The sequence below is a fragment of the Nerophis ophidion genome, linkage group LG13 (genome assembly GCF_033978795.1).
Source record: "Nerophis ophidion isolate RoL-2023_Sa linkage group LG13, RoL_Noph_v1.0, whole genome shotgun sequence".
NCBI classification, from domain to species: Eukaryota; Metazoa; Chordata; class Actinopteri; order Syngnathiformes; family Syngnathidae; genus Nerophis; species Nerophis ophidion.
Genome location: NC_084623.1, coordinates 57866248 through 57882441, shown reverse-complemented (window position 1 = coordinate 57882441; position 16194 = coordinate 57866248). Strand labels below are relative to the sequence as shown.

Sequence of the window (16194 nt, the reverse complement as noted above, 5' to 3'; positions counted from 1 at the left end):
GTTAGCACACATTTAAGATGGCACCAGGTATTAAATGCCATGACTTTCAGGTGAAAGACTAATAGATTTAGTTAAAATGCTAGCATAACATGTTAGTATGCTAAGGTTAGCATGATAACAAAAAAGTTAGCACACTTCAAAAAAGACGCCAGGTGTTAAAGGGGAACATTATCACAATTTCAAAAGGGTTTAAAACAATAAGAATCAGTTCCCAGTGGCTTGTTGTATTTTTTGAAGTTTTTTTCAAAATTTTACCGGTCTCGGAATATCCCTAAATAAAGCTTTAAAGTGCCTTATTTTCGCTCTCTGCGAAGACACTGGCCATTTCCCTGTGACGTCACACAGTGCTGCCAATGTAAACAAACAATGGGAATACTACAGCAAGATATAGCGACATTAGCTCGGATTCAAACTCGGATTTCAGCGATTTAACCGATTCAACGGATTACGCATATATTGAAACAGATGGTTGGAGTATGAAAGTATTGAAGAAGAAACTCAAGCTATTGCGCGAATAGCTATTGACGCTATTCATAGCCATAGCATGGCCGAATAGCTGCGTTAGCATCGCCGGTAAAATGTGCGGACCAAACGATCAGGACTTTCGCATCTTTTGACACTGGAGCAACTTAAATCCGTCGATTGGTAAGTGTTTGTTTCGCATTAAATGTGGGTGGAAGGAAACGTGATATAGTTGCAAATGCATCTACAGGTTATCCATACATCTCTGTGCCATGTCTGCTTTAGCACTGCCGGTAAATAGCATGTTAGCATCGATTAGCTGGCAGTCAACATCAACAAAACTGACCTTTGTGATTTCGTTGACTATCGTTGCAAATGCATCTGCAGGTTATCCATACATCTCTGTGCCATGTCTGCTTTAGCATCGCCGGTCAAATGTGGAGACACTCTGGTACATTCAATGGGGGTCTGGCGGCAGACACTTTGGCATCTTGGGGCCAGTGGTGCAACTTGAATCCCTCCCTGTTAGTGTTGTTACACCCTCCGACAACACACCCACGAGGCATGATGTCTCCAAGGTTCCAAAAAATAGTCAAAAAAACAGAAAATAACAGAGCTGAGACCCGGTGTTTGTAATGTGTTGAAAATGAAAATGGTGGGTGTGTTACCTCGGCGACGTCACATTCTGACGTCATCGCCTCCAGCGCGATAAACAGAAAGGCGTTTAATTCACCAAAATTCACCCATTTAGAGTTCGGAAATCGGTTAAAAAAATAGATGGTTTTTTTTCTGCACCATCAAGGTATATATTGACGCTTACATAGGTCTGCTGATAATGTTCCACTTTAATTGCATGCTGTATATATCTATATATATATATATATATTATCTACATCTACTATATGATTTGTCTGAGGGGCTGGACAGGAGAGATTAAAACAAAAAAGATAAATAATTGTTTTATTTATTTATTTTTTATTTTGGATATTTTTTGGGAATGGATAAAAAGAATTCCAGAAGCAAAAATTGTGATTCATTCAAACATTGATTTAATTTTTTGACACTCCTAAAAATGTTCACAGCACAAACCGTCACAAATGATTGGGACAAGTTTGGGCAGATGTTGACAAGGTCGGGGGGACCAACTTCACACATTTACTACAAAAACAGGCCCCTTTATTGAATTGTGACAATTTATTGTTTTGTTGTTAAATGTCAAGGTGGTATTATTAAATAAGTGTGTACTTGTTTTGTTGTCAAATGTATTATTAAATAAGTGTGTAGTTATTTTGTTGGCAAATGTTAAGGTGGTATTTTCAAATAACTATGTATTTGTTTTGTTGTCAAATCTTAAACTGGTATTATTAAATAAGTGTATCATTGTTTTGTTGTCAAAGGTTGTATACATATATATATATATATATATATAAAATATATATGTGTGTGTATGTGTGTTGTATATAATATATATATATAATTTGTATGTTGTGTATTATTATATATATTCATATATATATTTATATATATTCATATATATATGTTGTGTGTTATATATATATTGTGTATTAAATATACATTATATATATGTTGTGTATTATTATATATATTATAATACACAATATTGTATATTGTGTACTATATATATATATATATATATATATATATATATATATATAATAAGCGGCAGAAAATGATTTATGTATGTTGTTTGTTATTATATATATTATACATGCTATTATAATACACAATATTGTATATTGTGTATTATTATATATATTATATATATGTTGTGTAATATATATATATATATATATATTATATGTAAGTTGTGTATTGTATATATTATATGTGTGTTGTGTATTTTATATATACATATACATATATACATATCATATATATATATGTATGTGTATATATATATATATATATATATATATATGTGTATATATGTGTGTATATATATATATATATATATATATGTATATGTATATATATATATATATATATATATATATATATATATATATATATATATATATATATATGTATATGTATATGTATGTATATAAATATATATATATATATGTGTGTATATATATATATATATATATATATATATATATATGTATATGTATGTATGTTCCTGTAGTTGCTGAGCTGGGCCAGAGAAAGTCCTCCAAACATCAGGAAGCCTCTGGACACCTACTATGACCACGACAGTGGCCATCTTGCAGCGTACACCTTGCAGCGCTCTGCCAGCCTCACACTGGCACATCTCTCCTGCTGCCAGTCTCTGCCCGTCATTGAGACCGCCGACATGCAGCGGGCGCTGCACTGCTTCTCCACCTGGCTCACCCCCGAGCACAGGCAGCCCTTCATGGTCGTGGGACCCGAGGGCTGTGGGAAAGGGTAACTTCTCAATAGATACAATGCTTCACTCGCACGCAGGATTCTCACAGGAGTGATGCAGCAACTAAACCACCACGCTGTGTTTGGCCACCTAGAATGCTCCTGCGCTTCGCCTTCTCGCGGCTGCGCTCCACCCAGGTGGCCGTGGTCCACTGCAGCGCCCAGACCTGGTCTCGCCACGTCCTGCAGAAGCTGGGCCAGACCTGCCTGCTGCTCAGCTCCAACACGGGCCGGGTCTTCAGACCCAAGGACTGCGAGAACCTGGTCCTCTACCTCAAAGACATCAACCTGCCCAAGCCGGACAAATGGGGGACCAGCAACCTGGCAGCCTTCCTGCAGCAGGTACTCAGCAAGTAGTACTACTATAAACATGTACTCACCAAGTACTACTACTACTATAAACATGTACTCACCAAGTACTACTACTGTAAACATGTACTCACCAAGTACTACTACTGTAAACATGTACTCACCAAGTACTACTACTATAAACATGTACTCACCAAGTACTACTACTATAAACATGTACTCACCAAGTACTACTACTATAAACATGTACTCACCAAGTACTACTACTATAAACATGTACTCACCAAGTACTACTACTGTAAACAGGTACTCAGCAAGTAGTACTACTATAAACATGTACTCACAAAGTAGTACTACTATAAACATGTACTCACCAAGTACTACTACTATAAACATGTACTCACCAAGTACTACTACTGTAAACATGTACTCACCAAGTACTACTACTATAAACATGTACTCACCAAGTACTACTACTATAAACATGTACTCACCAAGTACTACTACTATAAACATGTACTCACCAAGTACTACTACTATAAACATGTACTCACCAAGTACTACTACTCTAAACATGTACTCACCAAGTACTACTACTATAAACATGTACTCACCAAGTACTACTACTATAAACATGTACTCACCAAGTACTACTACTGTAAACATGTACTCACCAAGTACTACTACTGTAAACATGTACTCACCAAGTACTACTACTATAAACATGTACTCACCAAGTACTACTACTGTAAACATGTACTCACCAAGTACTACTACTGTAAACATGTACTCAATAAGTAGTTCTACTGTAAACATGTACTCACCAAGTACTACTACTGTAAACATGTACTCACTAAGTAGTACTACTGTAAACAGGTACTCACTAGGTACTACTACTTTAAACATGTACACAGCAAGTACTACTACTGTAAACATGTACTCACCAAGTAGTGCTCATGTAAACATGTATTCACCAAGTACTACTACTGTAAACATGTACTCACCAAGTACTACTACTGTAAACATGTACTCACTAAGTAGTACTACTGTAAACATGTACTCACTAGGTACTACTACTTTAAACATGTACACAGCAAGTACTACTACTACTTTAAACATGTACACAGCAAGTACTACTACTGTAAACATGTACTCACCAAGTAGTGCTCATGTAAACATGTATTCACCAAGTAGTACTACTGTAAACATGTACTCACCAAGTAGTGGTCCTGTAAACATGTATTCACCAAGTACTACTACTGTAAACATGTACTCACCAAGTACTACTACTGTAAACATGTACTCACTAAGTAGTACTACTGTAAACATGTACTCACTTAGTAGTACTACTGTAAACATGTACTCACCAAGTACTACTACTATAAACATGTACACAGCAAGTACTACTACTGTAAACATGTACTCACCAAGTAGTGCTCATGTAAACACGTATTCACCAAGTACTACTACTGTAAACATGTACTCACCAGGTACTACTACTGTAAACATGTACTCACTAAGTAGTACTACTGTAAACATGTACTCACTTAGTAGTACTACTGTAAACATGTACTCACCAAGTACTACTACTATAAACATGTACACAGCAAGTACTACTACTGTAAACATGTACTCACCAAGTAGTGCTCATGTAAACACGTATTCACCAAGTACTACTACTGTAAACATGTACTCACCAGGTACTACTACTGTAAACATGTACTCACTAAGTAGTACTACTGTAAACAGGTACTCACTAGGAACTACTACTTTAAACATGTACACAGCAAGTACTACTACTGTAAACATGTACTCACCAAGTAGTGCTCATGTAAACATGTATTCACCAAGTACTACCACTGTAAACATGTACACACCAAGTACTACTACTGTAAACATGTATACACCAAGTAGTACTCATGTAAACATGTACTCACCAAGTAGTACTAATATAATCATGTACTCATTAGGTAGTACTAATATAAACATGTACTCACCAAGTAGTACTCATGTGAACATGTACTCATTAGGTAGTACTAATATAAACATGTACTCACCAAGTAGTACTTATATAAACATGTACTCACCAAGTACTACTGCTGTAAACATGTACTCACTAAGTAGTACTACTATAACATATACACAGCAAGTAGTACTACTGTAAACATGTACTCACTAAGTAGTACTACTATAACATATACACAGCAAATAGTACTACTGTAAACATGTACTCACTAAGTAGTACTACTATAACATATACACAGCAAGTACTACTACTGTAAACATGTACTCAGTAAGTACTGGCCATGCTCCCATGTTCTGTCTCCCTGTAATGTTTGTCTGATCTTGAATGGGATTGTGCTGAAAATTGTAATTTTCCTGAAGGAATAAATAAAGTACTATCAAATCAAATCTAATCTAATCTAATCCAGCCGAGGCTGAATCAACTCTGGAACAATTAGTGCACTTCATTTTATTCTCTATTCAGTTGTAGTGAAGCCTTTAATCTTATTATGAGAACTCACTTCAGAAAATGGAAAAAGTCCAGACCCTCTTGAATCGAAATGTTTTGTTTTTGTTGTTATTGTTTCTTCATGCCTGTGCCCTCCCCCCAGGTGTTGACCTATAAAGGGTTCTACGATGAAAACCTGGAGTGGGTGAGCCTGGAGAACATTCAGGTGGTGGCCTCCATGTCAACAGGGGGCGCTGTGGGAAGCCATTCTCTCACCTCCCGCTTCACGTCCATCGTCCGTATCTGCACCATCGAGTAAATATCATCACACACTTCAGCCCTGATTTCACCAATTTTTTTTTTTTTTTAATGTTCTCACTAACAATGTCTGATAATGGCTTTTTTTGCCGATATTCCGATATTGTCCAACTCTTAATTACCGATTCCGATATCAACCGATACCGATTTATACAGTGGGGGATTTAACACATTATTATGCCTCATTTTGTTCAATCCAATGCACTTTATTTGTATAACCCAGAGGTCACCAACCTTTTTGAAACCAAGAGCTACTTCTTGGGTACTGATTAATGCGAAGGGCTACCAGTTTGATACACACTTTAATAATTGCCAGAAATAGCCGATTTGCTCAATTTACCTTTAACTCTATTTTATTAATAATAATTAATGATATTTATCTTTGTGGAAACACTGATTATCTTAATGATTTCTCACAATAAATGTATACTTTTGATGACATGTTTTAAATAAGTTAAAATCCAATCTGCACTTTGTTAGAATATATAACAAATTGGACCAAGCTATATTTCTAACAAAGACAAATCATTATTTCTTCTAGATTTTCCAGAACAAAAATGTTAAAAGAAATTCAAAAGGCTTTGAAATAAGTGTCAATTTGAATGAGATATAATGAGGTTCCAGGCCACGTAACGCTTTAAAGGCAAAGAGCAATGTTTTAAAATCAATTGTAAAATGAACAGTGCAGACTCTCTAGAATTGGGGTCATATGCTGGCGTCTCCTGGCCCCTGTTAAAAGTCCTGCTGCCACGTTCTGGACTAACTGCAACCGGGAGAGACCTTTTTGGCTAATGCCAACATAAAGTACATTTTTTTAAACATGCCTCAAAAAACAGCTACAAAAACACCGAAGGCACACAGATTCAGTCCAGAGTATACTAGAGTCATAAAGTAAACAATAACATAGTCCTCCTTTAGTGCAAGTCTGCCTGGCATACTGTATAACAGGAAATGATAAAGTGGGCTCAATCTGCCCTGCTCTAACGTATTTGTATGAGTAACACACACGTTCTGCAAGCTGGTGGGGAGTGCTTGAAGTGGCCTAGCAGTCAGTCAGAGCTTCTGAAATGCTGCATTCACTGCAAGCTGCAAAGTTGGCTAGCTACACCAAACTCCACCGTAGCTTTTGCCATACTGCTTGCGTTGCCCCTGACCACAACGCGGGCTTTCGCCCTGGTGTGGTTTTTGTTGCATTTTTGTTTTTTCTCGGCAGAGTCTATAAGCAACAATTGTGTGGTAGTACTTTTGCTTTTCATCCATATTCCGCTTGTATTCATGTTGTATCTCCTTTCACTGGATGTGAATTCTCCCTGCCCACTGGGTGTGAGTTTTCCTTGCCCTTTTGTGGGTTCTTCCGAGGATGTTGTAGTCGTAATGATTTGTGCAGTCCTTTGAGACATTTGTGATTTGGGGCTATATAAATAAACATTGATTGATTGATTGATTGATGATTGCTGAAGAGGTGGGAGATATACTTGCTGGTGTTAAAGGAAGAGGTCTTGGTTCCTCCTCGCACACCAAATTGCCAGTTTTTTATCCGTCAGAGACACTTTAAAAAAATCCCAAACCATGTCGTTAGTGTTATGAACTGGTCAAGGGGTCATTTATGAACTAGTCAAGTGGGTGACCCCGGGATGCAGAGACAAGAGGCAAGTTTGAATAACAAAAAGGAATACATTTAATGAGTCCAAAAAGTGGAACGAAAAGCGATGGGACTGAAGTGCACACCATGAATACTAAATGGAACAGGTTCCCCAGTGGTCGGTGGTGGAAATGCCAGGGCGCACTAGGCACAGGGTAAAGTCTAAACTGCCTCAAGGAGGCTAGAAAACAAACACAACAATTTTAGGAAATACAGGATTAAGGAAAATCACGTACCAGGACTGACGAGGCGAAGCAGGCGCATCCACGTTGGTAGGTGCAGGATAAAAAATTAACCGACAAGACCAGCTGTGGGTGACGAACTTGAATACTCTTCGTTAGAAATATGTTGCAGGTGTGCCTTAGTGTCCGCCCCTCGCTGGAGACTAACGAGCTGAGGAAACAAATCACAACAAAAAAGAAGGCAGAGAAATAAAAACATAAGCTAGTCAGTGACCGAGCGAGCTGGCTTGTTAGCCACGGCTCCAGCACCGGCAACAACACACTCTTCTTGTTGTTATGCTGCGCTCGCGGCGGTTTGATGAGGTCATCAAGCGTCGCCAGTAAACCTCTCATGCTGCAGTCGTGCTGCAACTCCTGTGTTGTGTTTGGGAGAGGGTAGGGGCCCCTGAATGGGAGACGTCCTACGTCCGTGTACCACGCCGTACAGGGGCGTTTTAAAAAGTTCTAAGTTTTACTTTTTGAAACCGATACCGATAATTTCCGATATTACACTTTAAAGCATTTAATGCCCGATAATATCGTCAGTCCGATATCATCGGACATTTCTAGTTCTCACCTTTTGTTTCCCTTCTCCTGCTTTGTGTGCTCTGGATGTTTCATCTTCCCCCCCCCCCAGCTATCCAGACCAGGAGCAGCTGCAGACCATCTACTCGGCCTACCTGCAGCCCATCCTGCGACACAGTCTGGGCAGCCAAGCGTCCTGGGCCAGCTCAGGGAAGACCCAGCAGCTGGCTGCTTCTCTGGTGCAGCTCTATGAACAGGTAGCCAAATCAACAACATGCGGAATGGCACTAAAACAGGGGGTATCCGAAGTTTGGCCCCGCGAAACGTCGTGAGGAAATAATAAATCCCGCCCACAGGGAGGTGGCGATCTTTTTAAAAGCCTGCCTTTATTGACCCTATCAAAGTAGATCTGTGTTTTTCAACCTTTTTCTAGTCATTGGACCATCAATCAATCAAAGTTTATTTATATAGCCCCAAATCACAAATGTCTCAAAGGACTGCACAAATCATTACGACTACAACATCCTCGGAAGAACCCACAAAAGGGCAAGGAAAACTCACACCCAGTGGGCAGGGAGAATTCACATCCAGTGGGACGCCAGTGACAATGCTGACTATGAGAAACCTTGGAGAGGACCTCAGATGTGGGCAACCCCCCCCCCCTATAGGGGACCGAAAGCAATGGATGTCGAGCGGGTCTAACATGATTCTGTGAAAGTTCAATCCATAGTGGCTCCAAGACAGCAGTGAGAGTTCAGTTCAAAGTGGATCCAAGACAGCAGCGAGAGTCCCGTCCACAGGAAACCATCTCAAGCGGAGGCGGATCAGCAGCGTAGAGATGTCCCCAACCGATACAGGCGAGCGGTCCATCCTGGGTCCCGACTCTGGACAGCCAGTACTTCATCCATGGTCATCGGACCGGACCCCCTCCACAAGGGTTGGGGGGGACATAGGAGAAAACAGAAAAGAAGCAGCAGATCAACTGGTCTAAAAAGGAGGTCTATTTAAAGGCTAGAGTATACAGATGAGTTTTAAGGTGAGACTTAAATGCTTCTATTGGACAAATCCCGAGGCACGCCACTCGCGGAAAAGATAAAAAAATTAAACTCAGCAGCCGATATTGACAGTAAAAAGTCGTTCTGGCAATTGTTGGATGTTACTTTAAAGGCCTACTGAAAGCCACTACTAGCGACCACGCAGTCTGATAGTTTATATATCAATGATGAAATATTAACATTGCAACACATGCCAATACGGCCTTTTTAGTTTACTAAATTGCAATTTTAAATTTCGCGCAAAGTATCCTGTTGATACTATGATGACGCGTGCGCGTGACGTCACGGATTGTAGCGGACATTTTGATACAGCACCAATTACAGTCGTCTGCTTTAATCGCATAATTCCACAGTATTCTGGACATATGTGTTGCCAAATCTAATTTGTTCAATTAATAATGGAGACGTCAAAGAAGAAAGATGTAGGTGGGAAGCTGTGTATTGTGGCCGCCTTTAGCAACACAATCATGTTTACATTCGGCTCTTACCGTAGACATGAGCATAGAGCTTGCGTCGTTCCTCCTGCAACTGCGGACTCTCTTGCCTCCTCCCACCGGCCGCCACCGACCGTCGGATGCTTACACCGTGGAGGAAAAAAAAAAAATCTCAGCCCGGCTGCCTTGCCTCGTCGAGAAACGTGGCTTCCCTCGGAGACACTGGCAGTCACTACACCAGCGGCCACACCCCTCCGACTTTTAAGTACAACCATATACTCTCACTAAAACACTAGTAACACACTAAGCAGATAAGGGATTTTCCAGAATGATCCTAGTAAATGTGTCTAATAACATCCGAATCGCTCCCACTGCCCTTGTCTTTTTTTTTTTTCTTTCTAGTCCTTCACTTTTACTTTCCTCATCCACGAATCTTTCATCCTCGCTCTGGGTTAATATTTCATCATAGATAAATAAACTATCGGACTGCGTGGTCAGTAGTAGTGGCTTTCAGTAGGCCTTTAAGGAGGTCCTCACGGAAGTAAACAAGGTAGGAGTCGAACTTTCACATACTCTTAATATCCAATTATATTAATAATATATCAGGTTGACAATCTTGTATTTTTCTGTGTTAACGGTATGTCCAGCATTTTACTTCTACGACCAAACTCAAACAACCTTCCCTAGTCATGGTGCAAATAAAAAAAAAATCCTATGCAAAATGTCAACAAACATGGTCACACACAACACAACCTGCTCACTAAACTTTGTGAATAGCTACAGAACGGGCCGAAAGTGAAAAAAGGAGAATTGCGCGTTAAAAAAGTTAACGCATTATATTTATATCGGCTCGGTATCAGCAAACAAAGATGCTGTGTAATTGTATTGCTCAGTACTGATGCGGTGTGTTGTCCTGCAGGTGAAGGCCAAGTTGACAGTGGATGACCACAGTCACTACCTTTTCACACCGTGCGTCCTGACCGAGTGGGTCCTCAGCCTGCTGCGATACGACCTCACTGCAGGTGAGCGGGCCACTTTCCCCTCCACATTTTCAGCTCTTCTAACTCGTGGTTTGTCACGTTCCTTCGGAAGCTCAATCGGACGTGACGGACAGTGTGCTGGAGGTGGTGGCGCACGAGGCCAGGAGGATCTTCAGAGACCGTCTGGTGTCCTCCAAAGATCTCCACGCCTTCGATAACATGCTCTCCTCCATCATCCGTGGTGATTGGGGCTCGGACGCCCTGAGAAACATGGCTGGTAGGATCTCTCTCTCTCTCTCTTTCTCTATTCCATACTTACATTAGATAGTGGAGCATGCAAAGAAGGGGACTAGGGATGCAAAGGGGTGGAAATGTACCAATTATCTGTGCATGTAATGGAAGAATGCACTGAACATGTGATGGAGGAATGCACAGTGGAGGGTTGAAATTCTACTGAATTTGCATTAAATCATGCAGCAAGATCTAGCATGTTGGATTCGATGTTTATTCCCATTAAAGGCCTACTGAAAGCCACTACTAGCGACCACGCAGTCTGATAGTTTATATATCAATGATGAAATATTGACATTGTAACACATGCCAATACGGCCTTTTTAGTTTACTAAATTATAATTTTAAATTTCCCGCGAAGTATCCTGTTGAAAACGTCGCGGAATGATAACGCGTGCTAGTGATGTCACCGGTTGTAGCGGACATGTTCTTCCAGCACCTATCATGGCTAAAAGTCGTCTGCTTTAATCACATAATTACACAGTATTCTGGACATCTGTGTTGCTGAATCTTTTGCAATTTGTTCAATTAATAATGGAGACGTCAAAGAAGAAAGATGTAGGTGGGAAGCGGTGTATTGCAGCTGCCTTTAGCAACACAAACACAGCCGGTGTTTCCTTGTTTACATTCCCAAAGGTGAAGCTTTACTATGGAACAGAGCGGTCAAGCGACTGCTTGTATCGCACATGATTTCACACACAAGTAAACACACTGCAGGACTGCTTGTATCGCACTTTATATCACACACAAGTAAGCACGCTGCAGGACTGCTTGTATCGCACATTATATCACACGCATGTAAACACTCTGCAGGACTGCTTGTATCGCACATGATATCACACACAAGTAAACACGCTGCAGAACTGTTTGCATCGCACATGATATCACACTTGTAAACACTCTGCAGTCTTGATTGTAAAGCACATGATATCACATACATTGAAACACGCTGCAGGACTGCTTGTACCGCACATGATTTCACACACAAGTAAACACGCTGCATGACTGCTTGTATCGCACATTATATCACACACAAGTAAGCAAGCATGCTGCAGGACTGCTTGTATCACACATGATATCACACACAAGTAAACACACTGCAGAACTCTTTGCATCGCACATGATATAACACTTGTAAACACTCTGCAGTCCTGATTGTAAAGCACATGATATCACTTAAATGTAAACACGCTGCAGGACTGATTGTATCGCACATTATATCACACACAAGTAAGCACGCTGCAGGACTGCTTGCATCGCACATGATATCACACACAGGTAAACACTCTGCAGGACACACACAAGTAAACACGCTGCAGAACTGTTTGCATCGCACATGATATCATACTTGTAAACACTCTGCAGTCCTGATTGTAAAGCACATGATATCACATACATGGAAACACGCTGCATGACTGCTTGTATCGCACATGATTTCACACACAAGTAAACACGCTGCATGACTGCTTGTATCGCACATTATATCACACACAAGTAAGCACGCTGCAGGACTGCTTGTATCGCACATGATATCACACGCATGTAAACACTCTGCAGGACTGCTTGTATCACACATGATATCGCACACAAGTAAACACACTGCAGAACTCTTTGCATCGCACATGATATAACACTTGTAAACACTCTGCAGTCTTGATTGTAAAGCACATGATATCACACACAAGTAAACACTCTGCAGGACTGCTTGTATCACACATGATATCACACACAAGTAAACACGCTGCAGAACTGTTTGCATCGCACATGATATAACACTTGTAAACACTCTGCAGTCCTGATTGTAAAGCACATGATATCACACACATGTAAACACGCTGCAGGACTGATTGTATCGCACATTATATCACACACAAGTAAGCACGCTGCAGGACTGCTTGTATCGCACATGATATCACATGCATGTAAACACTCTGCAGGACACACACAAGTAAACATGCTGCAGAACTGTTTGCATCGCACATGATATCACACTTGTAAACACTCTGCAGTCTTGATTGTAAAGCACATGATATCACATACATGGAAACACGCTGCAGGACTGCTTGTATCGCACATGATTTCACACACAAGTAAACACGCTGCAGGACTGCTTGTATCGCACATTATATCACACACAAGTAAGCACGCTGCAGGACTGCTTGTATCGCACATGATATCACACACAAGTAAACACGCTGCAGGACTGCTTGTATCACACATGATATCACACACAAGTAAACACGCTGCAGAACTGTTTGCATCGCACATGATATCACACTTGTAAACACTCTGCAGTCCTGATTGTAAAGCACATGATATCACACACATGTAAACACGCTGCAGGACTGATTGTATCGCACATGATATCACATGCATGTAAACACTCTGCAGGACACACACAAGTAAACATGCTGCAGAACTGTTTGCATCGCACATGATATCACACTTGTAAACACTCTGCAGTCCTGATTGGAAAGCACATGATATCACATACATGGAAACACGCTGCATGACTGCTTGTATCGCACATGATTTCACACACAAGTAAACACGCTGCATGACTGCTTGTATCGCACATTATATCACACACAAGTAAGCACGCTGCAGGACTGCTTGTATCGCACATGATATCACACGCATGTAAACACTCTGCAGGACTGCTTGTATCACACATGATATCACACACAAGTAAACACACTGCAGAACTCTTTGCATCGCACATGATATAACACTTGTAAACACTCTGCAGTCCTGATTGTAAAGCACATGATATCACTCACATGTAAACACGCTGCAGGACTGATTGTATCGCACATTATATCACACACAAGTAAGCACGCTGCAGGACTGCTTGTATCGCACACGATATCACATGCATGTAAACACTCTGCAGGACACACACAAGTAAACACGCTGCAGAACGGTTTGCATCGCACATGATATCACACTTGTAAACACTCTGCAGTCCTGATTGTAAAGCACATGATATCACATACATGGAAACACGCTGCAGGACTGCTTGTATCGCACATGATATCACACACAAGTAAAAACGCCGCAGGACTGCTTGTATCGCGCATGATATCACACACAAGTAAACACGCCGCAGGACTGCTTGTATCGCACATGATATCACACATGTTACATGAAAGCACCTCCAGTATAATCCAGCACTTGTTTTCCTGCTGATATTTGACTAATATCAATATTGGATCATGACACGCCCAAACAATAATTTATGCTGCCTTATTATTGTTGTGTAAAAGTGATGATACTTTATTATTGTTGTGTATAAGTGATGATAAATCATTATTTTTGTGTATCAGTGATGATAAATTATTATGTTTGTGTATAAGTGGTGATACATTATTAATGTTGTATATAAGTGATGATAAATTATTATTGTTGTGTAAAAGTGATGATACTTAATTATTGTTGTGTATAAGTGATGATAAATCATTATTTTTGTGTATCAGTGATGATAAATTATTGTTTGTGTATAAGTGATGATACATTATTAATGTTGTGTATAAGTGATGATAAATCATTATTTTTGTGTATCAGTGATGATAAATTATTATGTTTGTGTATAAGTGATGATACATTATTAATGTTGTATATAATTGATGATAAATCATTATTTTTGTGTATCAGTGATGATAAATTATAATGTTTGTGTATAAGTGATGATAAATTATTAATGTTGTGTATCAGTGATGATAAATTATTAATGTTGTGTATCAGTGATGATAAATTATTATGTTTGTGTATAAGTGATGATACATTATTAATGTTGTGTATCAGTGATGATAAATTATTATGTTTGTGTAGAAGTGATGATAAATTATTAATGTTGTGTATCAGTGATGATAAATTATTAATGTTGTGTATCAGTGATGATAAATTATTATGTTTGTGTATAAGTGATGATAAATTATTAATGTTGTGTATCAGTGATGATAAATTATTATGTTTGTGTATAAGTGATGTTACATTATTAATGTTGTGTATCAGTGATGATAAATTATTATGTTTGTGTATAAGTGATGATACATTATTAATGTTGTGTATCAGTGATGATAAATTATTAATGTTGTGTATCAGTGATGATAAATTATTATGTTTGTGTATAAGTGATGATACATTATTAATGTTGTGTATCAGTGATGATAAATTATTATGTTTGTGTATAAGTGATGATACATTATTAATGTTGTGTATCAGTGATGATAAATTATTATGTTTGTGTATAAGTGATGATACATTATTAATGTTGTGTATCAGTGATGATAAATTATTATGTTTGTGTATCAGTGATGATAAATTATTATGTTTGTGTATCAGTGATGATAAATTATTATGTTTGTGTATCAGTGATGATAAATTATTATGTTTGTGTATCAGTGATGATAAACGATTTTTGTTGTGTATACAGTAAGTGATGATAAATGATTATTGTTGTGTATAAGTGATGATAAATGATTAATGTTGTTTATAAGTGATGATAATTGTTGTGTATAAGTGATGATAAATGATTAATGTTGTTTATATGTGGTGATAAATGATTATTGTCGTGTATAAGTGATGATAAATTATTAATGTTGTTTATAAGTGATGATAAATGATAATTGTTGTGTAAAAGTGATGATAAATGATTATTGTGTATAAGTGATGATAAATTATTAATGTTGTTTATAAGTGATGATAAATGATAATTGTTGTGTATAAGTGATGATAAATGATAATTGTTGTGTATAAGTGATGATAGATTATTATTGTTGTGTATAAGTGATGATAAATGATTATTGTTGTGTATAAGTGATGATAAATGATAATTGTTGTGTATAAGTGATGATAAATGATTATTGTTGTGTATAAGTGATGATAAATGATAATTGTTGTGTATCAGTGATGATAAATTATTATGTTTGTGTATCAGTGATGATAAATTATTATGTTTGTGTATCAGTGATGATAAACGATTTTTGTTGTGTATACAGTAAGTGATGATAAATGATTATTGTTGTGTATAAGTGATGATAAATGATTAATGTTGTTTATAAGTGATGATAAATGATTATTGTCGTGTATAAGTG

At 38.5% G+C, this 16194-nt stretch overlaps 1 protein-coding gene across 1 annotated transcript in view; it reads left to right on the top strand.

Moving 5' to 3' along the window:
• dync2h1 (dynein cytoplasmic 2 heavy chain 1) overlaps positions 1 to 16194 on the top strand; it is a 256786-nt gene that overhangs the window by 95980 nt on the left and 144612 nt on the right. The window contains 6 exon segments of the mRNA XM_061919267.1: positions 2612 to 2871; positions 2967 to 3213; positions 5796 to 5947; positions 8451 to 8595; positions 10747 to 10849; positions 10920 to 11084. Of these exon segments, the coding sequence (XP_061775251.1) occupies positions 2612 to 2871; positions 2967 to 3213; positions 5796 to 5947; positions 8451 to 8595; positions 10747 to 10849; positions 10920 to 11084 (1072 nt within the window).